This window comes from Mus musculus, chromosome 6, assembly GCF_000001635.26.
Source record: "Mus musculus strain C57BL/6J chromosome 6, GRCm38.p6 C57BL/6J".
NCBI classification, from domain to species: domain Eukaryota; kingdom Metazoa; phylum Chordata; class Mammalia; order Rodentia; family Muridae; genus Mus; species Mus musculus.
In genome coordinates, this window is record NC_000072.6 from 108,359,659 (window position 1) to 108,384,989 (window position 25,331).

A 25,331-nucleotide genomic window follows, 5' to 3' on the forward strand; every position below is an offset into this window, starting at 1 on the left:
GACAGCAGTCTCCCAAGGTAACTAGAAGTGGAAATACAAAGTAAGGAAAAACCAAACATGTCGGAAGTAGAGGGAAAGCAGACTGTCTCCTGCCTTAACTACTTCTCTTGAGCCATTTCTTCAGTGGACGGGATAGTTTTGTACAGTTGGCACTTTATAAACAGATGTTCACTCTGCTGGGACATGGTTAAGAAAATATGTAAGCCTATAGAAATCAGGGTCTCTGACACCAGTGCCTTAAAAACCATTCACCAAGCCTTCCTTATTCAAAATTGATTGAGATTAATAAAAGATTGACAACTTTCCGAGGAAATTTAACTTGAAAGTTCCCTTGAGGGCATTTTCTTTTTGCTCTGAGGACAACCAGCTGTCAATTTCTTGCTTCATTAAAATCTGTCTCCTGCCAGTTTTTGTTTGTTTGTTTGTTTCTTTGTCTTCTTTCTTCTGAATTTCCTATGAAAAAGTTTAGGGTTTCTTTAAATTGTTTCCGGCCTTACTGGAAACTGTCCTTCAAAATAAGAAGGAAAATAACACCATGTGTTTTGTGGATCTAAAACACTAAGGTGTCCTAGAGAGAAGAGCACTAGTAGCTCTTGTAGAGAACCAGAGCTTAATTCTCAGCAGCCACAAGGCAGAAAGCAACTGTCTGTAACTCCCGTCTGCTTCTGGTCACCATGGGAATTGCATGCACACAGCTCACGGATACACAACAGGCAAAAACACTCATACGCGTAAAATAAGATAAAAATTCAAAGAAAATTTCGGAAGAGCTCTTGAGGGTCTCACGTATTAGCATAGGCACCAGCTTTCGTTAGCGTGATGTGTTGGTAATGTGTTACAGTAGTTTCCTCTCTTCTGGTCTTTGTGTTGTTGTGGTCATATATTTTGTTTCTACATGGATCATAAACTTCAGTTTACTTTATTGTATGCCTTGCTCCCAGGGGTGTCTAGCCAGTAGCCTTTAGATCTTCATATAAGCATATATATATATATATATGGCCTTGTTTGTATTACAACCCTTTGCGTGGTATGGCTCAGAGAAGCCGAAACACTGGACACCCAAGGAAGCAGCAATTGTTTATGTCTCAAGGTCATGCAGACAGAATCACGCAGATGTTCTATGTTTGCTTTCATTGTTACACCCTAAGCCCTGTGTTCCTTCATAAAGATCCAAGTTTGCATAGAGGATTTCATTCTTCAGAAGAACTTCCCATGTTTGTTGTAGTTCAACAAATTGTCTGTATTCTCATTTGTGTGGAAGTAACTTTGTTTTGCTCTCATTTACAAATGTTTTTCCTTCTTTTAATTAATAGCTTTATTGGGATGCAAGTCACACTGTGTATTCACACTGAAACCTATTCAATTCCATAATTTCTAATAGGTTCGTGGGGCTGTGCAATTATTGGCCCTATAAACTTTTTAAAACCATCTCTGAGGAAACCCTATCTCTAATAGCAGTCCCTAGTCATCCTCACCCCAGCCCCAATTCCATCTCAGCCTCCTGGGGCAAAGTCAACTTCTTCCATGGATGTTCCCTGTAAACAATTCTTTGTGTGTGGCTTCTCTTACGCAGGGGAGTGTTTCACTGTAATTCGGGCTGCTATAACAAAGGACTGGAAATTGATTTCTAAACGTAATTACATAGCACAGTGAATTAGGCAGCTCTCTGGGGTCTTTTGCTTGAGGGTGTAGTGTAGATCCCTTCAGAAGGCTCCGAGCCCTTAGCTTTGGGGATTAGATGTCAACATAGGAATCTCTGGAAGGGCGCACACATTCAGTTGATGCAGACTCTGCCTTCAGAGTTCATCCACATTGGCATGCGTGAGTACTTTATTTCCCTTACACCCTGTAACACAGCAGTATATGAGTTAAACCTTTTCTCTATTTACTTATCATTTAGAACTTTTGGGTCATTTTTACATTTTGGTTCCCATGAAGAATGCAGCCATGAACATTTGTGTGCAAGTGTTTTCACGTCTCAAAACTAGAATCTTGGGTGACAGATTCAAGTTGGACCTGTGACGTGTCCCCAGGCTACCCCCACCCACCCCGAAACTTCTGCACACCGTTACTTCCCATCAGTGTGTTGTGGTGCTGGTCTCTCCATGCAGCTTTCATTTCCTGAAGAGTGGTTTTGTTGCATTTCGAATTCTAATTAGGCAGTAATGCGTGGTTTATAATGCTTGGGATGCTAGTACAATGGTTTTGAAATCTTTGCCGCCCCGCCCCCCCCCCCCATTTGCATTGTCTCATAATCTTGACTCTGGTGCTCCTTGAGCGTGCATGTCTGTGCTTATCCTGGCAGAGTTCTTTAGGTTTCTTGACTGTATGGGTATGTGTCAATAATGACACAGGTCATTATTTCTCAGGTATGTTTTTGACTTTGACCAACCCACCCTGACATAAGCTGGAGCATTTAATGTCATCTGACTGAGTTAATGGGTCACCGCCTTATGGCTTGACAGTGCAGGCAGGAGTTTGTAATTCTCTGAAGGACACATAAAGGACATATAAGGACAATAAAGTGTAGCTTTATTGGATGTATAGGATTTGTTGTTCTTTTTAGGAGGAAGCAGTTTTGTTTTGTTGGAGTCACCTTCCTGTGAATCAGTTTGGTCCTGTGGAAGATCATTCTCATGCATTACTAGGTCAAGGTAGAGCAGTCTACATTGTGAGGCTCCGTTATTATTGGTAAACGCCCAATATGGACCACAGGATCTCTCTGCCAAGGGTTGTCAATCGGAACCATTCCCAGCCCCATGGGAACTCTGGGAGCATTGCCATTTCAGGGACTTGTGTGTATATGAGGTACATTCATGTGTATATGTATGTGCATAGGTGTGAATAAAGCATGGACTTTGTGTGTGGTAGGCAAGTGCTCTACCACTGAACTCTTCCTCTGGCAACCTTAATCATTTTGCGTGGTCTTATGGGGTCTTTAGTTATTGGTGTTTTAATATTCAGTCAAAAATTTAGACAAACTTCTGGAACTTTCTCTGTTTCTAGCATTATATCTCTATAGCTCTTCCTCCCAAACTGATCTTCTTCTTTACTAAGGCCTTGTACTTAGATATATTCTCACTGGGCTGCAACACCTATTCTGAGGGACCACAGAGGTGCACCACTCCCTATCTAACAAATACATGTGTTTCATACATCATCTGTAGACTGCAGCACAATAGTTCTATATGTCAGTTGCAGTATTATGACTGAATAATAATAATTTTATGGTAAATTGCCCCAGACTCTCCTTGCTCTCACATTTGAGAGCACAGCTTTGCAAATGTGTTGCAATACCCAAGTACATGCATGGGAAAGATCTCTGAATTTTTATTAATCAACTTTTGCATTTTGTGGGTGGATTTCAGAATCTTTTGTCTTGGGGTAAGGGAAATGGCTCATCACTTGTCATGTGAGCATGAGGGCCTGGGTTTGCATTTCCACTGCCACATAAGGGCTAGGTGCAGGGACAGAGACAGGCAGATCATCAGATGCGTGCTGGCCAGCCAATCTAGCCAGAACGGAAGTCTCCAGGTTCAGAGAGCGCAATGGAGTAAGATACCTGAAGTCAACCTCTGGCTTTTACATGTGCAAGCACAAGATGGATGCATGCATGTGTGGGCACACATGCACATATACATATACAACTAGCCAATGAGCTTTATAATTTATTAGTATTAAGGCAGAGATCTAAATAGTGTTTTAGTTCTTATTCTAGACATTTTATGTTAACCAGGAGACAATCCCTTATATAGAGAAACGTCATTTTCATGATTCTGTATCTCTAAATTGAGGTGTTCCATCTTGAAACTTGGCATAGTTTTATAGAAGGATGCTAACCCCTTAGTAATACCGCTAGTAAACTGTGACTTGTCATTGTCTCCAGTTCAGTGGCATTTCATTGTGGGCTGACAACTTTTCCACACCCACTAACCATCTTCGCTCTTGCAGGTAGTCCAGCACGACCCATGTCGGGGTGGAGCTGGGTACTGGAATAGCCTCTTCCGGTTCAAGCACCTGGCTACAGGGCATTACTTGGCTGCAGAGGTAAGTAGCAGCACATGGTTTTCTCTTGGGAAGTGAGTTCACTATGATTATTGTTTTTCACTCGCCTGTAGCAGCTGGACGCCTGGAGGTTCAAGGGAGCCCTCAGCCACCGGGCTTCCTCGTCTGCCCTTCTATGTTCTTCTTTCTCATTTCTCTAGAAAAGAAAAGTTACAAATGACTGGCATACTGTGGGACTTGGCAGGGCTCCTGAGCAAGATGTAAGGAGAAGGAAGTTAGAGTGTAATGCTATTGTAGGTTTGTAGGGCAGTTCACCTGCTTTGCTCTTGTAAGCCACTTTGCTTATAGTCATCTGAAAACCCCACACCTAACACATGTCCTGGTCACATGGTAAATAAAATCAGAAGCACTGAAGCGCATGGAGAACTAGAGCATTTCATAGAGAAATCGGATTCTTCGGAGTGTTATGGGGAGACATAGGTGCCATCAGTCTTGTAAGAACATCACGAATCAAATAACAAATTATTTTGAGAAAAGGTCTCACTATATAGCTCTGGCTGGCCTGGAACTCACAGCAATTCACTTAACCTCCCCCCAAGTGCTGGGATTAAAGGCATGTGCCACTACACAGGTACGTACTTACATACATACATACATACATACATACATACATACATACATACATACATACATACTTACATACCCCTACACACACATATGCTAAGCACCACTCAAGTTAACTTTTTGAGTCAGGGCCTCACTTTGCAGCCCAGGCTGGCTTTCAATTCTCTATCCTCCTGCCTCAGCCTTTTATCTACTGTATTTAGCTTATGAAAGCTTTTTGAGAAAAGGAAAGACTCAGTGTCGAAGGATGCGTGGAATTTCCACTTCAGTTTCTGTATTTCGTTAAGGGACATCCTGCAGCGTAACTGATGTGGAGTTTTCCTCTGATCTGAGGGAAGATGTCCGTCCGATCATTTTCACATTCTAGTAGTCCAGCCAAAGACCCCACGGGTGTCTGGCACCACTGGCTCAGAATTTGTAAGGATCTGTGTCAGGATCAGTCCTGCTTCTGTTGCCACGGGCCCTAGGAATTTGGATTCTAAATGTGTAAACTACCTGGAGTGTCTTGATACTTGGATGAACTGATGATTTTGAAATACTGAAGACCCAAACATGAAGAAGTCCAAGTTGACATTTAAGATGGAATCTTTAGGAGGAAGAGAGCCATCTAAGCAGCTTTGAAAAACCTTTGGTTATGAGGTTAAAGATTAAGTTTGTTTGTCTTTCCTGCTATGTTTTAAGGTAAATGTAGAGGTGTCCTAAGCAGGGTAATCAATGACTGTGTGTTGACATTATCTTAGGTCTCTACTGTTGCTTTCCTAGTGAATTTGTTGTGTTTTCCCTGTCTATTCTCAGAGCTGAACTGTCTACTAGTGATTGGTGGATTGTTGTGTGTGTACTGTAACTGTGACTTGTGTCGTTGTTGTGGCATGCTGGTTCTGTAAATAGGGGAAAGGGACGAGTTCTTAGCCGTTCAAGGATGACTGCAGGTATTGACGTCTCCTGCAGATGGGTCCCGGTCCTTGAGAAAGAAATGGATGTTTTAATTTCCTAATGATTCTTTTTCATCAGGTAGACCCTGACTTTGAGGAAGAATGCCTGGAGTTTCAGCCCTCAGTAAGTACAGGCAAGAGCCTTCTTGTCTTTGTCTGGTAGGGATAAGGCCAAGTAATCTGGAGCCGCATTTAAGAAATTGTCAAGTGGCCTGTGAGCGTTGGGGAAGGGGAAGATTTAGGTCACCTTCACCAGGCTCTTGTTCTGTTCTTCTCTTAGAGAATGTCCTACCTTCCTGTGGTCTTGATGGTTTGCCTGTGTGTTCGGTCAAGAGTCTACACTTCTAAGTTGGAGAAGTGCATGCGTCTCTTGGAATATTTCTGGGTGGGAGATGGTGGTGGTCCTTATGCAAAGGTGGCCTCTAACCAACAATAGTCTCTTAGTGCTGTTGACCTTGACCTGTGACTCATCCAGGTTTTGAAGTGATAGTGTGTAGTATCTTTTCGACTGTTGAGATAACACATGAAGCCTGGGACACATGTCCTCCAATGGGACAATCAGATGGCTGACCTCTAACTTTGCTTTTTTACAAAGTCAAAATGGTGTTAGGTTCTGATGTGATTTGGAATTTTATTACAAATGGATTTAGCTTTGGAAAAATCGTGACCAAGGAATATTGATTTGTGCGTACCCCAGGTAGGGGATGAAGAAAGCAGTGGTTATGTTTCATGGACATAGGATATCCACAGAATGGTTCTATTTGCAGAGTGCTTGGTTATGCTGAATTCAAACCAAACAAAATGCCAGACCGTTGCTGTCTGTTTGACAAGTTAGTACGTGTCCTGGTCTCAGTGGCTGGTGTGGCAGTTAGACTCAAGGGCACTTGCTTTTCTAGGAAATTTGGGAACAGCACATAAAGGAGGGGAAGTAAGGCAGAGATAAGTCCAAAGGAAGGGCCCAGGAATCTTGTGCTAGTGGTTAACTTTCTAGTTATGTTTGGGTAGAGGGCTGGCAATAAAAGAAAGAAAGTCCATTGTGGCTGAGGACTTCTGGCCATGAATGACTACATAGACTTCTAGGGCTTTACTAGTGACATCTCCTCCTCTCTGTCCTACAGAGTGCCTGGGACCCATCTCCATCTTCCCATTGCCTTTCTGTCACCTTTACTTATGCAGACAAGTGGAAAGCTTGTCTCCCACAGCTAATCCATCTTAGAAAGCAGACCTAATCCAGTTTGCTGCTCGTGTGAGCCCTTGGCCTGACTGTTTTTTCTTGTTTGATATTTCTTTTTTTTTTTTGGTTTTTTTGAGACAGGGTTTCTCTGTGTAGCCCTGGCTGTTCTGGAACTCACTCTGTAGACCAGGCTGGCCTCGAATTCAGCAGTCCGCTTGCCTCTGCCTCCCGAGTGCTGGGATTAAAGGCGTGAGCCACCAACGCCCACTTTGTTTGATATTTCTTATTCTTGGACTGTCATTATCTGAGAGAAGTAACTGCCATGTATGGCATCAACGCTGCCAGCTGAGGTATCACAGAGGGAGTCTGACCTTTGGCATGAAGATAAATCATTAATCATTAGAAGGGGAGATGCTATCTAAGTGAGCCATGGGCACTATAGGAGATGGCATCATTCCATTAGGTTCTGTATATGAAGGAAGACACTATTTGCAGGGTAAGATAAAGTGTGGTGCTTGCAAACCCAAGGAGGAAGAAGAAAGACAGACCTTTATTTAAATAGACTGATCATCGACAAGTCATATGATCTTGAATAAGTAGCTTTCCCTCCCTGAGCCTCAGATTCCTTCTTTGTACCAGCAACATTTTCACGTTGCACAGGATCAGTAAGGACTTTAGTGTGCTCATATCCAGCAGGTCATCTTGACTTCACAAGAGGTAGGAAATGCCTAGGTGAGTGGTCTCACATGATGTGTATCTCAGGTTCTTTTGGGTTGAGTGGTCTTTCTGAGCCTCATGCTTCCTTATAGTGTGATACACCAGCAGGCTGGGTGAGGATCAAGATGGCAGTTCTCTAATGGTCCCAAGGTTGCTGGACCTTGGGTGCACATGGAAAATGAGTGTGTAGAGAGTGTCTCACTTGTATCCAAGAGACTTGGAAGCACAGTATTGGTCTTCATAGGCAAGTATTAGCCTTGAGAGGGCCCGGCTTCCCTTCTTTGCCTGTTTAGCACGGGAGTGAGAAAGGGAAGGGTAGTCATAAACCTGGGTGAAAAGCATCCTCTTCTCACCTGCGTATGGTTTTCCTGGGGCTTGGCATCAAGGAAGAGGTAGACCTAACTAGCTGTGCGCTGCGCCTTCTGAAATCAATGCTCACTTGCCTGGCCCAAGAGAGCAAAAGCCCAATCAGAGGCTTGTTCTCTGCTGCTCTTTGCACATGTGCCTTTCTTCCCACTAGATGGCACATGCACACCAGCGACTCTGCTGCTGGGTTCCCTGGCTAGGTAAAGAAAGTATACTGAAGGCACAGTTTTCCTCAGGATCTGCTGCTATCTCTGATCTGTCACTGCCTGTAACCATGCCCTTAGTTATAGTTGGTTCAGACCCTGTGTTGAGAGTGGTGTGTAGGACATGTGACAGGGGGCAGGAATTTGGTGCGAACAGATGTCCATGGTTTCCTTCCTGAATAGAGGCACAGAATGTGCTTGCTCCAGATGTTCCTTTAGTGAAGAGAGAGTAAAATGCCTTGGGTTTTTAGGTACTGAGAATTTCTTAAATGGATTTTTAGTTGTGGTTTGGTTTTTGAGACAGAGTCTTCCTATGTTGCCAGGGCAGGTCTGGAACCCTCGGGTTCTAGCACCACCACAATCCCCACAAGCCCCAGCATCCCGAGTAGACCTGTTAGCCGAGACTACAGATATATACAAGGCGAGATCTATTTTCTGGGCAACAGAGGCTAGATCTCAGCCGTATGTAGCTGTTTTCTTACTTCTTTTCCTTTCCCTTTGATATGACTTCCTGGTATAGATTATAGTATCTTCCTCTGGGTGTTTGGGCAGGAGACGATGTTTCATCCAGAGAGAAGCAAGCCAGGGATTAGGAAAGAGTACTTCCCCAGCAGGTGCAGGGCATGTAGTCCTACTAGGAATGCCAAGCATTTATAAGAATTGCATGCATGGTCACTGAGAGAGACATTGTAGAGTCCATCTGGTCAGGCATTCAGGCTAAGGCCACTTGCTAACATCTCTGACATGTGGCCTTTGCTTTGGAGACCCAGGACACCTTCATTGTTCATCACGTCTTACTATGAAGGATTTTCCTTCATTTCAACCAAATCCCGCTGTAGCATGAGTGGCCCTTTGCTTCAGCAACAGTGGACTTCTTAATCAATGACCAGTGTGTTTTTAGAGCTAGAGTGACTTGACAAGCTATACTGGAACTATTACTAAGGGACACTTGGATTAGGGCTTATTTCTTCTTCTAGAAAATACCTGTGCCTTATTTTTGGTAGACAACCATTACTGTATCTTTGCACCACCACAAATAAAAGGCTGACAGGCCAAGTTTCCTTGTAACTATATGGAGTGAAGGTCTTCAGTTCTTGTAGCTCTTTTTCTATAGTCATATGCTGTTATTACTTCACAGTGCTTGAAGATTTTGTATGACAGTAGAGAATGTGTGGCCGTGGTCACTGTGCAGGGCTACTCTGAAACCGGACCTTCTCCTGCCAGCCGCTGACACTCACTGTCTCCTCTCGTTTCTTCCTGTGGACTGGACAGATGATGTTGAGGGAGGCTGTAACCTACTGAGCTCCTCACTCCACACCTTTTGCCCCCAGGTGGACCCTGATCAGGATGCATCTCGGAGTAGGTTGAGAAACGCGCAAGAAAAAATGGTATACTCTCTGGTCTCCGTGCCTGAAGGCAACGACATCTCCTCCATCTTTGAGCTAGACCCCACGACTCTGCGTGGAGGTGACAGCCTTGTCCCAAGGTATGATTTTAAAATTCCTTATTTCAAGAGAATCAGGGCGGTCTTGATGGCCCGAATCCAAAGCAGCATGGACTTTAACCGAAGCACTTATGAAGAGGTAGTGAATCAGCCTTTGGACTGGCTCTAACATGACCTGGAGTTTCGTATGGGCCATCAATGGTAAGTTGTTGATAGTTGGGTAAAAGGTCCTATATTTATGAGGCTAGAGACATGGCTCAGGGGTTAAGAGCACAGAGGATCCAGATTTGGTTCCCAGCACATACATGGTGGCTCTCAACTATCTTTAACTCCAGTTTTATCGGGTCTGATATTCTCTTCTGGCCTCTGTGGGCACTGCATGCACAAGAAACACATAAACACATGCAAGTGCACATACACATACTTTTAAAAAAATTCTTCTTTAAAGTGTACTGTACCTGGGCTGGGGAGAAGCACAGGGGATATCATGCTTGGCGCTCAAGCTAAAGGACCTTGGTTTGAGTCCCTGTCACCAAAGTAAAGCTGAGTGTAGAAGATGTAAAGCCTGCATCTGTAACCACAGTGCTTTTCTGACGAGGTGGGAACTAGAGATGGGACATGCCTGGAAGCTTCTGAGGCAGGCAGCCTCGCATGTCAGTGGTGAGCAAGAGACTGACTCATGCAAAGTGTGCAAGGCGAGAATTAACACCGAAGGTTGTCCTTCCTTTGACATCTGTATTCATGCAGGTGCGCGCGCGTGCACACACACACACACACACACACACACACACACACACACACACACACACCATTTAACAGTGCGATGTTTAGGTTAACAATCCATACCATAAGCAGTTCAGTAACTTTACCCCTTTCCCTCCTTCCCCAAACCTCAGCTGTCTCTTAACTGGCTAAAAAATTGAAGAGAAAAATTTAAAAAGTGAAAAATCACTGGGTACATAGTAAGCTTATTTAAAATATTAGGAGGTTAAATCAGTGTTCCTTTTCATGTATTTTATTCAACTTAGCTATTACTTTTGTTGCCTAAGAGTGTATTTTTCATAGCAGGGCAGTGGTGGCACATGCTTTTTAGTTTCAGCACTTGATAGGCAGACCCAGGACCTTTGTTGAGTTCAAGGCCAGCCTGGTCGGAAGTGAATTTCAGGACAGCCAAGGCTAGACAGAGAAATCCCATCTCAAAAAGCAAACAAACAAAAACATATTCTTATATCATGCTATAAATGGAAGAGCCAATCTTTAAACAAGTGTTGGCATTGTGTTTAACAAGTATTGTATTGTGCGTGATGTGTGTAAATGGCTGTGCATGCCGCTGTCAGCATGGTGATCAGAGGACAGCGTTTCTCTAGGCTCTAGGGCTCAAACTCAGATGCCATTCTTTTTCTTTTAAAAATTTTTTAGAGTTCTGTATTTTAATACATGTGTATGGATTTTTCGCCTGCATGAATGTCACTGCACAATGTGCTTGCCAGCTGCCCACAGACTTTACAGACAGTTGTGAGCTACCATGTGGGTGCTGGGAACCACACCCAGCCAGAGTTCTTAACCACTGAGGCATCTCTCCAACCTTCCCCAAGTGCCATACTTGGGTTACTATGATTGCTTTATGTATTGAACCATTTCACTAGCCCCAAAAGTCACTTATTTGTTTGTTTGCTTGTTTATTATTTATTTTGAGGTAGGGTCCCAGTTTGTAGCCCTAGCTGGCCTGGAACTCACATAGGTCTTCCTGCCTCTGCCTTTCAAGTCCTGGGATCAAAAGTGTGTACTAGCACACCTTGTCAAAAATCTGTTCTTGACAAAGTCAAGAACAATCTTATTCATTGAGTTTCAGTGACATGGGAAGCATAGTGCTAAGTAGATAGTAGACTCATCTTACATAATTTATAATTTTGTCATGTTTGAAGCGCTGTGAGCTAGGAATTATACATTCTCTTATAGAAAGACATTGAGACTCAGAGAGTTTAAGCAGTGTCATAAGTTAGAGTCCTGTAGCAGAGCTCGTATTGGTAAATGGCTAGGATATCATTGTCTCACGGTGACAGTCCTTCTCACTCTTCCGCTCTACATTGGGTGTCTGATGTCTCACTGGTGTTGACTGGGTTTTCATGGGACCCTTCACTGAGGACACCTCTGTGCTTCATTGTGCCTGCCTTGTCATTTTCCTGCTCAGCCCGAGGATGACTGGGAAACTTAACCTCACCCTGTGTAATTGCGGTCAGAATTCAGGATCCTTGACTTGTGCTCATTTGCTATTCCTGTCCCTTCCCAAAGGGAGAAGTGTAAGGTAGTGTCCACAGAGAACAGAACCTCTCAAGGCAGCCGGCCTTTGTTTGCTCTACAGCCAGATTCCTTGTTGTTAAGCTCTGCTGGCTTGGTAACCCCTTGAGAATCTGAGGCAGGCTACAGGTATCCGTCTGTAAAAGCCTGCAGGTATACACAGCTTTCTTCTAGATCTGTAACCTGTTATTTTAGTTTCCTTCAGAATTGCTCTAATGCAGGTAACCATAGATACTGTAACAAGCATGTCACGGCCAGAAGGCTGCATTTCCCAACACCTCTTCCTGTTCTCCAGCTTTTTTTTTTTTTTTTTTTTTTTTGCTTCCTCTTCTGTATGTTCCCTGAGCCCCACTGGTAGCAGTAGAATTAACTAGCAATATTCCATTTAGGTTGAACACTCAGTCTCTTATTCTCAGCACACTGATCAGGTCTGCCTCCCTCCGTTGACTTCTGTCCGCCACAAAAACGAACCTTCTCTGATTCAAAAGTCGAGTGCAGCCTTCATCTGCTGTGGTTCTATGGGTATAAGCGTGACTATTTACAAAGGCATGCTGATAGTGTGACCATTCCGCAGCATAAGAAAAGTAGACTCTGCTTCCAGGCCTATGACGTCCTTGGTCATGCATGTGCTTTTGACAAGGTTTACAGTGTAAGGCATAAAATTCCTTTTAGCAGAGTGGGCCTGAAATCCAATCAGAAAGAGGTTAGTTGCCTTATAACAACTGTGCCACTATTACCCAAATGGGCACATCATGCCTGGCAGGTCAGTAATGTTACATAAAGGGTTCAGCACTGGGTAAGACCATGGATGCCTGTTCTCCCTCATCTGCCTGCACAGCCCCTTCTGCCACCTTAAAAGTGGCAATCAGGGTGAATGTGTCTTGGGAGGTTTGGGATGGACATCCCTGTGTCCTACAGTCAGATCATGTGGTATCTTCAGCGGCAGGGTCCTTGCCATGTGGTTATGCTGGGTAAGCAAGGGCAATCCAATAGCCCATGCTACTCCATGCTACTTTAGGGAGCACTAGGAGTTTTCTTTACCAACAACTCATAGGGAGGTATCCCATGTCTTGTACTGCAGTGCTCATTTAATAACCCAAGGCTTCCGGAAGCAGCATTGTCCTCTCATGCAGAATGATTCTGTTCAAACTAACTTTTTTTTTAAGTTGGATTTTAAAATGAGCTTACTAAGTGGCGGGTTTCTGTTAGGCTTTTTCATAGATCCTGAGCTTTGGTTGTCCCTCTGGCTACCCCTTCATCTCTGCCATCCCCACTCAGTCTTTAATCTTCAGTCTCCTCCTCTCACTTCACGGTGTCCTGCTAGCCCGGCTCTTACTCTTTTTGTCTTTCAGTTGGTGTACATCAAGTGTGACTTTCGTGTGGCTAGCCCTCCCCTTCCCCCATCTTCTGAGTCTGCCCCCCACCCCTGTTCCCACCCCTGCTTAAGCCTTTCCTCCCCTGCTGCCTTCCACCTCCCTACTTCCAATTCTCCCATCATCCACCTCCTCCCTTAGCATCCTCTTCCCCCTACAGAAGGCCCCTTTCTAGTTGCCTGCCTTCCATCCCTGCTCCAAGTTAAACACATGAAACAAAAGATTTGAAGGCAGGATCTGTCTACGGGAGAGAGCAAGGGTGACCGTCTTTCAGGGTCTGGGGTACCTCACTCAGTATAATTTCTTAGAGTTCATCCTTTTACCTGCAGCTTTCATCTTGCCTTACAAGTGGGTAATAGTCCATTATTATTAGTATATTATGTATATATACCACTGTTTTCATATCTGTTCTGTTGATGGATGTTCATACTGAACCCTGGTTCCTAGCTGCTGGGAATAGAGCAGCCATGAGCCTGGATGAGCAGATGGCTCGCTAGTGCAGTGGTTCTCAACCTTCCTAATGCTGCTACCCTTTAGTACAGGTCCTCATGTTGTTCTATATTAGCTATATATCCTTTTTTATTATTGACTTGTGTGTTTTCTAGATCCAAATATTATCTGATCCATGATTTGCAAATGTTTTCTTGCATGTTATCTTTCTGTTCTTCGATGGTATCCTGAACAGGTTAAATTTATTTTTTAGTCTGATTCAGCTTTTAGCTTCTTGACTTTAAAAACAAAAAACAAACAAACAAAAACAAAACAAAAAACATGGCCACAAAATTTTATACTGATATATTCTTTTAAGATTTTATTCATTTTCATTGTTTACATTTGGATTCTTGGCTCGTTTGGGAATATTTTAAAACATATTTTGAGGTCCCATATATTGTATTTTCAAAGCTTCTGTTCTCATTGACTACCTATTATGTAAAAAGGTACTGGCCTGCAGAACATGGCAGTTTAAATGATTTTCCGTTTTATCAATTCTGAAGATTAGTGATTTTTCTTAGGATGTCAGGAACCGTGTTGAAAGATTGTTAGGCTAGTGAAGAACTGAACGATGTGATTTAAAATATCACATGGCCCATGAGACTCTTCTTTATTGCATTCCTTGGCAAAGAGAGAATGAGGCACTAGTCAGCCTGTCTTCTCCAGTGGCTTGGAAGCTCCCATAATCCTGAGGAGAAGCAAAATTTACAGTTCTTGTCAGCTGGCTAGGTGGTGTTTGCTGGTGGAGGCCCCTGCCTCTGTGTTCTGCTTCACCCTTCCCTACTGCTTCCTCGTGGCCACCTTTCTTTGTGAGCAGGTGTCCTAACGCTGATTCTAATCCTCAGTGAGGCAAGGACTCGCCCACAAGCAGCCTTGGAGGAGAAGAGCCCAGGTGTGGTCCGCCAATGTGTTCATGTATGAGCTTGCTGGATCTTTACCCTGACTTTTTTCTTCATTCTTGCTCTTGGCTGCCATCCTCAGAGCCAGAAGAGAATAACGTCTCTTATTCATTAATCCTGTGAAAATTAAGTAACCCAAAGAGCAACACATTCCATTCTCTGCATATTAGCACTCTGCCGTGCAGCAGTGCCATTGGAGGAACATAGCAGAACAAAATTTAGCGACATAGGAGTATTAGGATGCCATCCTGATTCCATATGACTGTGTGTGCTAACCTACTAGTCACTTTAAAAGTGCTGGGTTTTTTTTTTATTATTATTACAGATTGCAGTGTTTAAGGTTAGGCACATGGACATCTGTCAAATGGTACCAGGAAATGCATTTTTGTAACAGTCAGTAGATGGAATGCTTCAGAGCCAAGCAGGATAATAACTAATCCTTGATATATTGAGCCAGATAATAAAACTACAATACACACATAGTTAGATATTTTAAGTGAGCATTGGGGGAGTATGAACTTGTATGAGTTTTGTGTACTTGTCCCGACAACATAACTTTTGAGTTAAGTATTGGGAATTCTTCAACTTCAGAAGAATTGATTGAATGTACTTTGTGTCTTTGATGGCATTTGTTATAGAACTCTATGGAATATAATTATCCAGCGAAAACTATGCTCCAAGCTTTGGTTACCCTCTGAAAATCCAGAAAATGAATAAAACTCAAGTAGAACACTACAAATGCCTCTGTTTAATATCTTGTCCACGTTGTCTAATTCATGCTGATCAAAGTAAATAATATTAGGTAGGGCTTCCGTCTTCTGGCTTTAGAATGTGGAGGGGAGTTACAGCAAAGAAAGCTAAGGTCTAATGAAGGTTTAGCTTAGTCTCTTCCCCACGAATGGGGCATGGTCTGCCTTGGTCCTAAGGTACTCTTACTTTGAATGTTTTCCACTATCGTGCTTGCCTCTAGCACACCAGTGTCAAGTTCTAGTCCAGTCATCTGTTTTCTGTGTCAATGCTTTCAGGATTCTGAGTCCCCCTCAACTGTCTCTGAACCACATGCTTTCTAGTGCCCGTTTCCTGTTGTTTCTGCTTGCTTGATGCGCTGTCATCTTGTCTTACTAATGCAACAGGGAGTTCTTGAAGGGCAATACTTCTTCCATTGTTTTCTGCTACTTTAGAAGTGAAGCAGAGTTGAAAAATGTCTTAAACACCACAATTTGTGACCATCAAATAAAGAAACAAACATAAAATAATTTTTAGGCCACATAGAAGACAAAGAAGCAAGTAGCAACTATGTGCAATTCAATTATCCAGAGGGAATTGGTGGCACTTAAGATTCTGGGTCATGTAGGTTCCAACAGGTCTCTGGGCACACACGTAACATGTGATATTCCATACATGAAACCATCAGCTACTTTGCATGATCCTAGTGGAATTCTGCATTGTATAAGTGTTTTCAAGTAAGTGACTATTATCTGTCATCATTTTAAGAAACTGGCAATACTTACCCTGTAATAGACTGTCTTATGAAGCATTAGATAGTATAGTTCTTTAGTCTTATAACACTGAAGTGAACATCTTTATAATACATGTTGTACCTGCGCTGTTGTTTCTTTTAGAAAAAAAAATCTCAATTTGGAGTTGGTAATAAAAGAAGATATATGTGTTTGTGTTCTTGTATTCCTTTATCATGCTATCCCAGCTAGCGGACTCATTTCTAGAGTTATGACTGATTACATTCTATCCAGGAATGCACAAGGGCTGGACTGCAGCTCAGGGATATAACTTGTGTCTAAAATGTCAAGGCCCCTGGTCAGTCCTATGACTAAAGCAAGATGCCTGCCATAGGAAGTCATTCTGTCTTAGTTACATACTAAGTTGAATATTTATTAACAATTGATATTTGTCATTAAAGTATTGGCTGTGTCCTTTCCCAGTTTCATATTCCTGTTTCTTATTGTGTGTGTGTATCAATAACTTTTAAAATATGTGTGTTATTCTTTTGTTTTTTCAGGTTTCTTGGTCAATGATAGTTTTATGTAATGCACACACACACACAACTTCCTCTATAGAAGATTCAAATTTTCGATCATGTAGTCAAATTCACCCCTTTTTTTTGTTTTAAAATTTAAAATTGTACTTTATTACATACTTTAAAAAGCTCTAAGTGCCCACAGAATAAATAAACATTTACTAGTCTCTTTTTTTTTTCAGAAATTTTATAATCTCATTTTTTTTTTGCTTTAAACTTTCCGTTATTAACTGTTATGACAAGTCCTAATACACAGTCATTTATACCTAGTTCTGTGGCTCTGGCTCATGCTATTTCTAGTATTCACTGGCAGAGTATCTTTCAGAAATATCACATATTTCCAAAACCTTGGACTCCTTCGGAGGTTACTTTTTGTTGTCAGCACATTGGTGACAGGAGCCACTGATTCCCAAGTGTATCCCACCCAGTGTCTATAGTAGAAAACTGTTTTGGTAGCCTGTCCCCCTTTGACAGAATGCTATTTAACTGTAGAGTAACCCAAAATGCCCCCCGTCTGACCAGTGTCATTGCTTCCCTTCAGGAACTCCTATGTCCGTCTCAGACACCTGTGCACCAACACCTGGGTACACAGCACAAACATCCCCATCGACAAGGAAGAGGAGAAGCCTGTGATGCTGAAAGTAAGCCCAGAGCCTGCTCGTCTCCCTTCGTCTCCGATGAAAGGGCTCTTTGGTCAGAGTAGGGTCATGGCCAAACTTGTTGTGATTTTTAAAAAAATGTATTCCTGAGGATCTGGGTGAAGCAAGCTCAGGGCTTTGACAATAACCAGGCCTTTTGTTTTATTCCATTGGCATTGAGCAGTTCACTGCATTTCATGTTTAACATGACTGGCTATGAGAATGTTTGCTTGTGTCAGGGATACATTGATATCTTATTGATTTCCCCTGTATCTTTAGTATTTTCCCCCTCAGTCTATATAAGGCATAAATATATATATATTGCCTTTTCTCCAGTCTCTAACCTTATAAAAAGCATGAATACACCAGGGATTTTTCTTTTTAGAATTTTATTTTCTCCTATGGGTGTGCTCAGGTTACTTAGCTATCAGAATCTTCCATCCTCCCTGTGACCAAGGAGACACTAAGATTATAGTTGCTCCTGTTGCCTGTATTCACCCCCATTTCCTTCTGCTCTTTCCCTTTCTCACCATACAGTGTGCACTCCCATGGCTCTGTGTAACACAGTAGTTCCAAGCACAAGGAATATACACAATGCAGATGTTAAAAAAAAAAAAAGTACTTCCCCACTTTACTATTTACCAGTCTCCCCCAAAACTAATTTTCTATTTGGAGAACATTCTTCTAGAAGCTTCCTATGTCTACTTGATATTAATGCAAAGAGAACTTCAAGTTCCTTGCACTGCCCAATATCCTGTAAAGAAAGTGTTTGATAATCCTCTTACTTTCCCAATTGAGGTTCTCCTCCAACTCCCTTGCCTTTTAGATTGGTACCTCTCCCCTGAAGGAGGACAAGGAAGCATTTGCCATAGTTCCTGTTTCCCCTGCTGAGGTTCGGGACCTGGACTTTGCCAATGATGCCAGCAAGGTGCTGGGCTCCATCGCTGGGAAGTTGGAAAAGGGCACAATCACCCAGAATGAGAGAAGGTGAGGGTGTCCTCACGGGTGGCTAGATGGGAAAAGCCCTTGGGAGCAAGAGCATCAAGACTGCAGAGCTGTGTGCGAGAGGGGCAGGCCTGAGCTTTTGCGGGCAGCTTCAATTTATGATGTCCAGATATGGTTACTTTTATCTTCTCATATGTCTTGTTTTGTTTCAGTTGTATTATGCAGCTCCGTTAGCCCCAGCTGCTAGAAGGCTGAGTTCTCTTCTGTTTACCTTGTTCTTAAAGTCTGGCCCTTTCTAGGCAAGGCTTTTAGCCTGTAGAAGTTTGAACCCTAACTTTAGCAAGCTCTGTCTCTTAAGGTCTGTCACGAAGCTTTTGGAAGACTTGGTTTACTTTGTCACGGGTGGAACTAACTCTGGCCAAGACGTGCTTGAAGTTGTCTTCTCTAAGCCCAATCGAGAGCGGCAGAAGCTGATGAGGGAACAGAATATTCTCAAGCAGGTCGGTGAGCCATGATGCGCTTTGGGGTGGGCTCTGTGAGAAGCCTGTGGGATCCGTGCTCATACAAAGAGACAGGGATGATTTTCATCCCTAAGACTTGGAGGATGGACTTTTAAGTACTGAGTTCTTAGAGTAGTTCTAAGTGTGTAGCAAATACAAGTGACAGGAGAGTGTCCTTCTGTATCCCCTGCCCCAGAGTCAACATCCTGCAGCAGAATGGAGCATTTATTGCAGGAGTGACCATAGGTCAATAGATCACTGTTACTCAAGGTCTATACTTTTTGGACCTCTCTTGGAAGTGTACATGATTTGTTTTTGACAGATAACAATGGCATGCGTGCACTATCACAATATCATGGCCTGAAAAGTTCTCTGCCCCCCAGCTCTTCTGCTTCACCTGTCATTCATCGTTCTTCACCACGCCTTCCACCCACTCCTCCTTTCTGTGTCCATGTTCTGCCTTGTTCAGACTACCGTATAGATGGCACGATGTAGCTGGCAGCCTTTTCAGATATGTACAGTTCTCCGTGCCTTCTCGTGACTCAATGCCCCAGTCCCATTGACAGGCATTGCACTTGCTGAACATGAGCCGAGTGAGCGCTCACTCACCTGTTAGGTACCCTAGGAAGTGTTCAGGTGACGCCTTTACATTCTTCAAAACTAATATAATGTGCCACATTTCCTTACGGTTACTTCAGATGTTTAGGGAATTTGCAGTACTTGACAAACACAGAAGGCCTGTATTAGCTCTCACGGACAGCTTTAGTGATCACTTCTAAATATTTTCATGAAGAAGGAGTGTGAGTTTACAGGAAATATCTAGATGACATTTGGCTTGTAGGAGTCAGCTGTCCTGTCACTGTGACGACACAGCTGGAAAAAAAAATCTCACAGAGAAAAGGTCTGTTGTAGTTGCAGGAGTTTCAGTCCATGTTCACTAGCCCTGTCACTCTTGGGCTCTGGTATGTGATGTTGGGCAATATGTGGTCTGCTAACCCCTGCCTGGGGGGAACAGAGAGGAGCTTGTTCCTGTGAACATGCCTCTCCTATGAAACCTATTAAGCTATGAATCTGTTGGTGGCTAAGGACTCACATCTCAACAACTGCCACTTTGGGAACCAGGCTTTTCCCGAGAGCTTTTCAAGGCCTTTAGGATTCTGAGTATGGATAGTGTTAACTTCAATAAGTGGACGAATTAGAGGGAGGAGCATGACAAATCCAAGTGGAGGACGCACTCTGAGCATGTGCCGTGCACCTCTCTAAAGCTGTGAGATTTGCTTAGTTATTCCTTGGACCTTGCTGGTGACCAAAATGAAAAGAGAGACAAGCTCCAAAGCCCCATGGTTCTCCATGAGAACTTGGCATGTAGAAATCCTTCTTCCTGTTGGACTGGGTTATACAAAATTCACATTTCAACAAGGTTTGAAGTCCAAGAATGAATCATACCCAGATGTTTCATGTGTTGAAAGCCAGATTACAATTCTTGCTTAGCGTCCTTGTTCATTTCCATGCTAGCCATCCCTTGAGGGGTTAAAAGAGTGTTGGTCACTTATATACGGAGCTGTACTTCTGATGTGCAACTGCTATCTGTTTTCATCCTTAGAAAACTTAAATACTTTAGATACTGTGCTCTGTGTTCTCCCACGGAGAGAGCATGGTTACTTTGGACGTGATCGGCACGGTTACCCAGTGTTCCTGAGATCCAGTTCACCTGGCTGCTAGCAAAGAATTACATTCATTTTGCTCTTACCAGGATTATATTCATTTTGGTCTTACCAGGATTGTAGTCCAGGAGGCATCAAATCCAGCAGCCGTCTGAGAGCACTGTCAATGAAAGCTGTTTTTATAGCTTAATCCACAAACAGGCTGGCTAACTGCATCCTGTTTGTGAAGACTTCTGGTTGATGTGGCCAAGGTCACACTGCCTTACAGGAAAGGGGTCGGATAGTCTTATGATGCTAGGCAGATAATTCCAAACTGTTACAAAACCTACTGAGTCTCCTCCCAGGAGTTGCAGGTCAGCTCAGTGTTTGAGGTTAGCCTATACGTGTGAGTGCATGCAAAGACAGCTAAGTTCAAAAGTTGAACTGTGGACATGTGTGACACCTGGCCTAACAAGTCCTCCCAACTTCAGTTTTAGTGCCTGGATCAATGCTAATCTATTTTGATTTTGTCCCTGGCAGAAGTCATAAAGGTGTGTGGTTTCAACATAAATCCTTCCCTGAATGCAGCTAGACAATGCTCTGTCCTGTGAATGGGGACCAATAAATGAGTGGGTGCCCAGCCCAGCTGACTGACAGATTCAGGTGTCAGTTTCTTGATGTGTTTGGATAGAGAAACCTTTTCATATAATCCCATTATCCCTATTGTTGTGGTCCTTCCTGGAAAGAGTTAAAGTTTAAAACACGGAGTGGCCGGGCGGTGGTGGTGCACGCCTTTGATTCCAGCACTTGGGAGGCAGAGGCAGGCGAATTTCTGAGTTCGAGGCCAGCCTGGTCTATAGAGTGAGCTCCAGGACAGCCAGGGCTACACAGAAAAACGTTGTCTCGAGAAACAAACAAACAGAAAAAAACCACGGAGTGATGGCAGCCTGCTCTTTCTTTCACAAACAGATCTTCAAGCTGTTGCAGGCCCCCTTCACGGACTGCGGGGATGGCCCGATGCTTCGGCTGGAGGAGCTGGGGGATCAGCGCCATGCTCCTTTCAGACATATTTGCCGACTCTGCTACAGGGTCCTGCGACACTCACAGCAAGACTACAGGAAGAACCAGGTGGGGATCAAGATGGACAGGAAGTGATTGTTGGCTCTGCAGCTAGTTTTTCTGACGTTTTACCACGCTGTCTTTTCATCTACCCTGTTGATCTGCGTTTCTTTCCCTAAAAGGAGTACATAGCCAAGCAGTTTGGCTTCATGCAGAAGCAGATTGGCTATGACGTGCTGGCCGAAGACACCATCACTGCCCTGCTCCACAACAACCGGAAACTCCTGGAGAAGCACATCACCGCGGCAGAGATTGACACGTTTGTCAGCCTGGTGCGAAAGAACAGGGAGCCCAGGTGAGGCACCAGAGGGGACTCGAGAGGAGGCCTCTGTGCACCTAAATGCGGAACTGTAGCTGTCCCTGGTGTTGTGGACTGGGCCTGCTGTCCTGGGGACTGGCAGCAATCAGTTTCCAGTGTCCCTGTGATGTGTAGAGGCAGGAACGCAGTACCTGACCCCTTGCTGCGGCCCCAACGTCAGGGTTTCCCAGTGCCCTCCTTCATTTGCTAAATGAGCAAGGGTAAATATCTGTGAGCTGTCGTTCGCAGGACACACAGTAAAAGACATTTATTTTTGCTCACTCGCTCTTTGGGCCTTGTGGCTCTCAGGACTCCTGCCCATACTGTCACTATGTTCCTTGTTATACTCAGTTGTCTCCTGGATGCTTTCCTGTATCTGAGTGCATTCTTCCCATCCTCTCGTACCACAGATCTGCCCCATTCCTTTTGACCCTTCCCTATCTCTTCCTGCTTCTCCCTGAGATTTCAGGTGACATGGGAAGCAGTTCACAGTACAGTCATCAGTGCTGCTATAAACATGGCCACTGCTACCTCTCTACAGCATCTCCTGAGTCCAGTCTTTATGAAGCTTCACATTTAATCCTCAGGAAAACCCTTAGAAACCATACACTATGTCTTTGCTGATGGATGAGGAAACTGGTATAAGCCAGGTTAAAGAATGTAGGACTTGTGTACTTGAGGAAGTCAGGCTCCCTCTGCTTGGTATGTGTACAGCATCCTGCTTGCTTGCTTTCTGCTTAGGTTCTTGGATTACCTCTCTGACCTCTGCGTATCCATGAACAAGTCAATCCCTGTGACACAGGAGCTCATCTGTAAAGCTGTGCTCAATCCCACCAATGCTGACATCCTGATTGAGACCAAGTGAGTACCATCTGGGGACATACACTAACCATGAGATACATTTGATATGAAATGGCTGTATATGCTCATGGGGAATAAACCTAGCTCCTCCTCCTGTGCAGAGCTGGTCTCATGTTGGTTTTGGTAGCATTTCAGTTTTGTTTCACAGGCCTTGCTTAAAAGAACTGTTGAGCTTGTGGTTTAGCTTGCTTTTGATGTGACCTTCTGTACATAGTATCTTCTGCATTGTAGTGTCTTCTGTACAGAAGGTCACTTACTCTGTATACTCTAAAATTGTATAAACCCATCAGAGAGCATTTGACACATAGTCTAAAGAGTTGATGAGCCACTGAAGTTCTATCATTCATTAAAAAATAAAGGATGCAGGGCTGGAGAGATGGCTCAGTGGTTAAGAGCACTGACTGCTCTTCCAGAGGTCCTGAGTTTAATTCCCAGCAACCCTATGGTGGCTCACAACCATCTGTTATGGGATCTGATGCCCTCTTCTGGTGTGTCTGAAGATAGCAACAATGTACTCGTAGACATAAAATAAATCTTTTAAAAAAGTAAATGATGCTAACAAATACTCAGTGTTAGTATTAATTCAGTGATGGGCGGAGTTGTAAGTTATCATTGTTCAAAAGTATGATGGGCTGGTGAGGTGGCTCAGAGAATGGAGGCATCTGTTGTTGAGCCTGAGAGCCTCATTCAGTTCCCTGGAAACTCATGGTGAGAGGAGAGAACCCACAAGTTGTCCACTGACATATACATATCCAGTGTAGCACACAACAAACAAAAATTGGAAAAGTATTTAAGTAGTGCTTATTATAATTATATTATAATTATTATATATATAAGTACTATACTATAGTTATGGTGGATACTAATCATAATTACTATTATTACTATTTTGGTAATAGTGGATATTTACTTTTATTAAAAGAGCATTTTTTTCTGGTGATTGTACTAGAGCAGTGTAGACTGTATTAAAAGAATTAAGGTGTAATCAAGTGGTGCAGTTTTTTTTTCCTTAGTTGTAACTTAATTTGGGGACTTGTGTTAAAGCAAAGTGCCTCAACCTTGGCACCGTGACATTTTAAGGCTAGATGACTTCATGGCAGAAAATGTCCTGTCACTGTAGATGTTTGCAAAAGTATCCCTAGATTATGGCTACACAATCTTAGTAGCATCTCCTAGCATTGTGACAACCAACATGTTACAGATACTGCCACATGTCTACTGGGAGGAAAAATTGTGCTAGTTGAGAAGTCCCAAGACCACACAGATCTTTGTGGCTCTGCCACTGGGAGAAAGAAAGAACAAAGTGGCTTTCTGTGTGTCTCTGGGCTGGAAGGGAGGCAAGACTTCAAAGGATTTCGTAAAAACGGAACTCTTATCTCCTATTCTTCTTTCATAGGCTGGTTCTTTCTCGTTTTGAGTTTGAAGGCGTTTCCACTGGAGAGAATGCTCTGGAAGCCGGGGAGGATGAGGAAGAGGTGTGGCTGTTCTGGAGGGACAGCAACAAAGAGATCCGTAGTAAGAGTGTCCGGGAATTGGCGCAAGATGCTAAAGAGGGACAGAAGGAAGACAGGGACATCCTCAGCTACTACAGGTGAGTGGGAGGCTTGACAGCCGCGGCAAGTGGGAGCATATGGTTTTCTTGTTGGTCACTCTAAGGCATTAGTGATTCTCAATCTGTGTGGGGGTGGGGGGTGGTGGTGGTGGTGGTGTCAAAGAACCCTTTCCTGGGGTCACCTAAGACAATCAAAACACACACTGTAATTCATAACAGTAGCAAAATTATAGTTATGAAGTAGCAACAAAAATAATTTTATGGTTGGGGATCACCACGCCATGAAGAACTGTATTAAAGAGATGGAGCATTAGGGAGGTTGAGAACCACTGTTCTAAGTAATAGAGTGGTGCCCTGCAGTAAGATTGTCCAATGGAAAGTCAGATGTGTGCTTTGTGAAGATCAAGTAGAAGATGTCATGGACTCATAGTCTAATGTTATCTCTGTGTGTCCATGTCATAGGAAGGACAAGAGCATGCACCGGCCTTTGTTACACTTGACCCATAAACAGCACAGCCTGTATATAACACAGTCAGCAGCAGGCAGCTATGGCCCATGCTGCATCTGGTCCAATCCTCATCTCTTAACTAGCCTTTCTGCTTTGGCTGAATTTGGCTTTGTGGCCCCGAGTCCTTATCCTTAAAATAGGTGTAATAGTGCCAGTCTTCCCGAACATTTGCAGAAACAGAAAATGTCTCCATATATGTGCACACACCTGTATTCTCATAATTTATTTATCGGTGTTCATGTATGCAAACCTATGGTAAAAAGCAGGGGTTTGCGCTAACCCAAATCATGTAGCCCTAGGCTACAAACTCTGAGATTGCAACCCAGAACTGTGGGAGGCCCAAGCATGCTGTTCAGAAGGATCCCGACTTTGGAGCATTCTAGATTTTCAGATTAGCAAAACTCAACTGATGACGTTTACAAAGTCTAGTTCCCAAAATGTTGGTCTGGTGCATTTCCAAAACAGGCATGCTCAGTGTGTGCTTTCGATTCTGCCCTAAAACCACAGATGCACTCTGCCTGTCACCCTCCAGCTGCTATCTGTCATTCCTGGGATGTCCATCTGTTTGCCTGTGTACGCCACTGTATATCACCACTGCCCACCTCTCTTGACCTCCTTAGTTCCTAGTCTTGGCCCCAGCTCCAAGCAGGGGAAAGGAAAGAAAAGGAAGAGAAGTTGACTGATAGATACTTGTGAAAGAAAAGG

The 25,331-nt window shown here is 43.5% G+C and overlaps 1 protein-coding gene across 19 annotated transcripts in view; it reads left to right on the top strand.

Annotated features, from left to right (window-relative positions):
• The window catches only part of Itpr1 (inositol 1,4,5-trisphosphate receptor 1), a 338,034-nt gene that overhangs the window by 146,576 nt on the left and 166,127 nt on the right, over window positions 1-25,331 (top strand). For 14 of the 19 annotated variants that reach the window (XM_006505623.1, XM_017321407.1, XM_006505627.1 and 11 more), the window contains 10 exons: window positions 3,952-4,047; window positions 5,641-5,685; window positions 9,353-9,507; window positions 17,104-17,203; window positions 18,027-18,187; window positions 18,504-18,645; window positions 21,258-21,416; window positions 21,530-21,702; window positions 22,447-22,566; window positions 23,963-24,157. In XM_006505623.1, coding sequence (XP_006505686.1) covers window positions 3,952-4,047; window positions 5,641-5,685; window positions 9,353-9,507; window positions 17,104-17,203; window positions 18,027-18,187; window positions 18,504-18,645; window positions 21,258-21,416; window positions 21,530-21,702; window positions 22,447-22,566; window positions 23,963-24,157 — 1,346 coding nt within the window. The remainder of the gene's footprint in view (window positions 1-3,951; window positions 4,048-5,640; window positions 5,686-9,352; window positions 9,508-17,103; window positions 17,204-18,026; window positions 18,188-18,503; window positions 18,646-21,257; window positions 21,417-21,529; window positions 21,703-22,446; window positions 22,567-23,962; window positions 24,158-25,331) is intronic. The other 5 variants (XM_006505626.1, XM_017321409.1, XM_006505630.1 and 2 more) reach the window with 1 other exon arrangement.